This window comes from Vicia villosa, linkage group LG6 (genome assembly GCF_029867415.1).
Source record: "Vicia villosa cultivar HV-30 ecotype Madison, WI linkage group LG6, Vvil1.0, whole genome shotgun sequence".
NCBI lineage: Eukaryota > Viridiplantae > Streptophyta > Magnoliopsida > Fabales > Fabaceae > Vicia > Vicia villosa.
In genome coordinates, this window is record NC_081185.1 from 16,075,863 (window position 1) to 16,079,363 (window position 3,501).

At 26.7% G+C, this 3,501-nt stretch overlaps 1 protein-coding gene across 1 annotated transcript; it reads left to right on the forward strand.

The window, feature by feature from the left end:
- Positions 1 to 386: 386 nt before the first annotated feature.
- Positions 387 to 1,160, forward strand: LOC131611278 (protein GLUTAMINE DUMPER 6-like). The gene has a single exon (XM_058883348.1). It carries the CDS (start codon positions 458 to 460, stop codon positions 845 to 847), a length of 390 nt encoding a protein of 129 aa, XP_058739331.1. The 5' UTR covers positions 387 to 457; the 3' UTR covers positions 848 to 1,160.
- The last annotated feature ends 2,341 nt before the right edge of the window (positions 1,161 to 3,501 follow it).

The following is a 3,501-nucleotide window of genomic DNA, read 5'->3' on the forward strand; positions in this document are numbered from 1 at the left end:
TATATTAGGTCTAGCTCGATGTATATTTTGTTAAAAATACACAAATAGAATATTTATATCAAAATTATTTTTATTTTAATATTATATATAATAAATGAGCCCCAAACATAATTATCAAAATGAAATATAATTAAACGCACATAGAAAATGTTTGTGTCATGATATGGTTTAAAAAAAAAACAAAGGGAATAGTAGTACAATTTTTTTTAATACTTAATATAAACCACTTTTGACACATAAAATCACTAATGCCTTTGCACTATACTCACGTCCACAAGAAGCATCAAACCAAGCACATAAAGGAATCTACCTCAAAACCAAAAGGGCACTTTTGTAAACCAAAACTTTATCATTTCCACTATAAATTCTTGAACCACCACTTCACTTATTTTCACTTCCTTCCATAGAGAAACAAAGAGAGATTAGTTGTTAGAAAAATTCAAAGAGTGAAAAAAAAATGAGGCCTATAAGTAGTGTATCATCAACATCACCAACCAATGTTATCAAGATATGGAAATCACCAATTCCTTATCTATTTGGTGGCTTAGCACTAATGCTCATTTTGATTTCAGTTGCATTGGTGATTCTTGTATGCAACTACAAAAAGCGCGGTTCTTCATCACAATCTTCGAATTCGGATGAAGAAATTAAGCAAGTAATGTCCAAGAATGTTGAGATGATTAATTCGGAGCCCGAGGTGCTTGTGATCATGGCTGGAGAAGCTAAACCAACTTATTTGGCGAAACCGATTATCAATTCTTCTTTGCCTTATTGCACGTGCGGAGCTGAATCAAGTTCGACTCAATCATCAGGTTTAACGATGAACGAGCAAACGATAAGTAATTAAGTTGTTATTATGAGCAACAAAATTTTGGTGAAGTATAGAGAGCACTTCCTTTTCATGTTCAAGTGGTTTTGTGAGCACTTGAATATGATCACTTTGAAATGAGTTTTTGTTTTTTTTTTATTTTTGGGATGGATTTTTGTTTTTGATAATGAAGGAATTGCGACTTTGCTACTAATTATGTTTTTGGTTTTTGTTTAATAAAGTTTATGGATATGACTAATAGATTTTTGTGGTTCATATTAGTCACCATAATATTTCAACCTACATAATCGGATTTCTTAATTACGTATTAGAGAGAAATCGAATCATTAATCATATAAGTTTATAAGTTCGATCCTAGATCAATACTTGATCAAGAATATTCTTTGTTAATTATTAGTTCAGATTATATATTTTGAAAATAATTTTACAGTAATTAAATGAACAAGTTATTTCAATCGACGACTAAACTGATAATCACTTATTTCGTCTGATTATAGAACTAAATGCATTGGAAAGAGGAAAACTCTTGAACTAATTTTTTAAGATAGACATATTGTTTTAATTTTGTTATCATTAAATTATGGTTTTGGAATTACATTCTGTTGAACACAGTCCATGAGTTAAAAAAAAGAAGAGTATAAATTGGCATGTCACATAGAAACAATATATATTTTTCTGTGTTTCGATTTAGCATATGATTCCTTATGTTTTGTGTGTGAAAATTCTTAGGGAAAGGGATGACACGAAACGCAGAAGTGTGTGTACCTAGGAAGCAAAAGCAAAAATTATTTTATAAAGTGGGTCTTCACCAATAACCAAATACAAACAATGTTTAGTGCTCTTTTTCAAAATAAAAAATCAACATTCTCTTTTGGGTCTCAATCCTTGTGTTCTCAAGAGAACATATCTTAGCAATATAAAATTATACAAAAATAATTTCTTATATTTGATAAAAATATAATTAATTCTGTTATAATTAATTCCATTAAACAGATGATTAGTTCAATTATAATATAGTTAAAATCATATAATTAAATTAATCGTGATTTTGACAGTGAAATGATGTAGCAAGATGTCCAATCAAATTAAACACATTTTTGTATATAATTAATCACATGTCCGACAAGTGTATGAAAAATAAGTGTTTATAAAAACATTTATTATATAAATTGACCTAAATTATAAAATTTGAGTAAAAATAAATTAAAGTAATTAGAAATTATTTCGTTTATAATTCAAACTCGCACATATTCTCATTAAAATCTATAACTATTTGTTTATAAGAGAAAGTCTCGATGCACCGATTATTAGAAGAATGATCATGTTAATGCATAATTCAATTCAAAATAAAAAAAATGCCGAAATTCAAATAATTTTTTCTTAAATCTTTAAAAATGGTCTTAATCCTTCTGTTCCAAAGAGAAGAAACCCTAATAAGACAAAACTCAATCAGAATTTAAATAAAATCTAGTTAAGCATTTTTTTTGGTCATATTTGAACTCAAAGCAAAGTTCTCCTTAAGTCAATTCTTCATTTAAGTTGAATCACTATATGATAAAATAATGATTGTGATTAATATATCTATAATGAGATTAAGATAAAGAAAAGAGAGAGAATAATATTTTGGTGGGTTGATGATGAAATTAATCAGCGGCTATCATTGAAGTCCTTAAACCCATCAAAGTCACATAAGAAAATGGTATAATGGATAACACAGCATCTAGGCATGTGAAAGTGGAACCCTTTTGTTTTTATAGCAAAAAATGTTGCTTTTCTTTCACTTTCTATGACCATTAATGATTTTTGCACTAGTCTTCAAATTTAGGCAGCGGCGAAACGCACTTGTTTTTTAATCTCTTTACTCCTTGGCTTTTCTACTTTTTCTTCCATCAATTTTGGCTTTTCTTCTTTTCATTACAACTTGGTTTTTATAAGATGAAGTGGTGGAATTGGGTGTCATTGCCATAGAACATTACTTTCTATGCCACGGAGTAGAGTGACCATACAATATTAACAGTACTGTAATGTCTAAACAAATTAGAAAATAAGAAATATTGTGGAAATAAAAATCAATTTAAATATTTGAAATGACGTGTTTTTTTTTTTTTATATATTAAGAACGGTTGAAATCATTTGTACATGATACCACATGCTTTATGAAGATTCGTGCGTTTGAAATTGACGGTGATTAGTGTATTAAAGGCTAATTTTCTTGCATTTGATAGAAGCGAATTTCTACATATTTCATGCATTTTTATTTCGAGTTTGGTCTTGAACTTTTTGCGATGCAGACAAGACAGAGTAATATATATATATATATATATATATATATATATATATATATATATATATATATATATATATATATATATATATATATATATATATATATATATATATATATATATATATATATATATATATATATATATATATATATATATATATATATATATATATATATATATATATAACATTGTAAATACTTTTTATATTATTAAACTAATAATTTTTGTGTATTGTCAATTAAATTTATTTTTATTGGATCACTACAAATATTTAATTTTATTTATTTATATTAAATATGATACAAACAATGATTATTAAATGTTTTTAGTTGTGTGGTAGTTGCTTTTGTTAAACGCGGCGACTTGGAATTGCAAATATTGGCT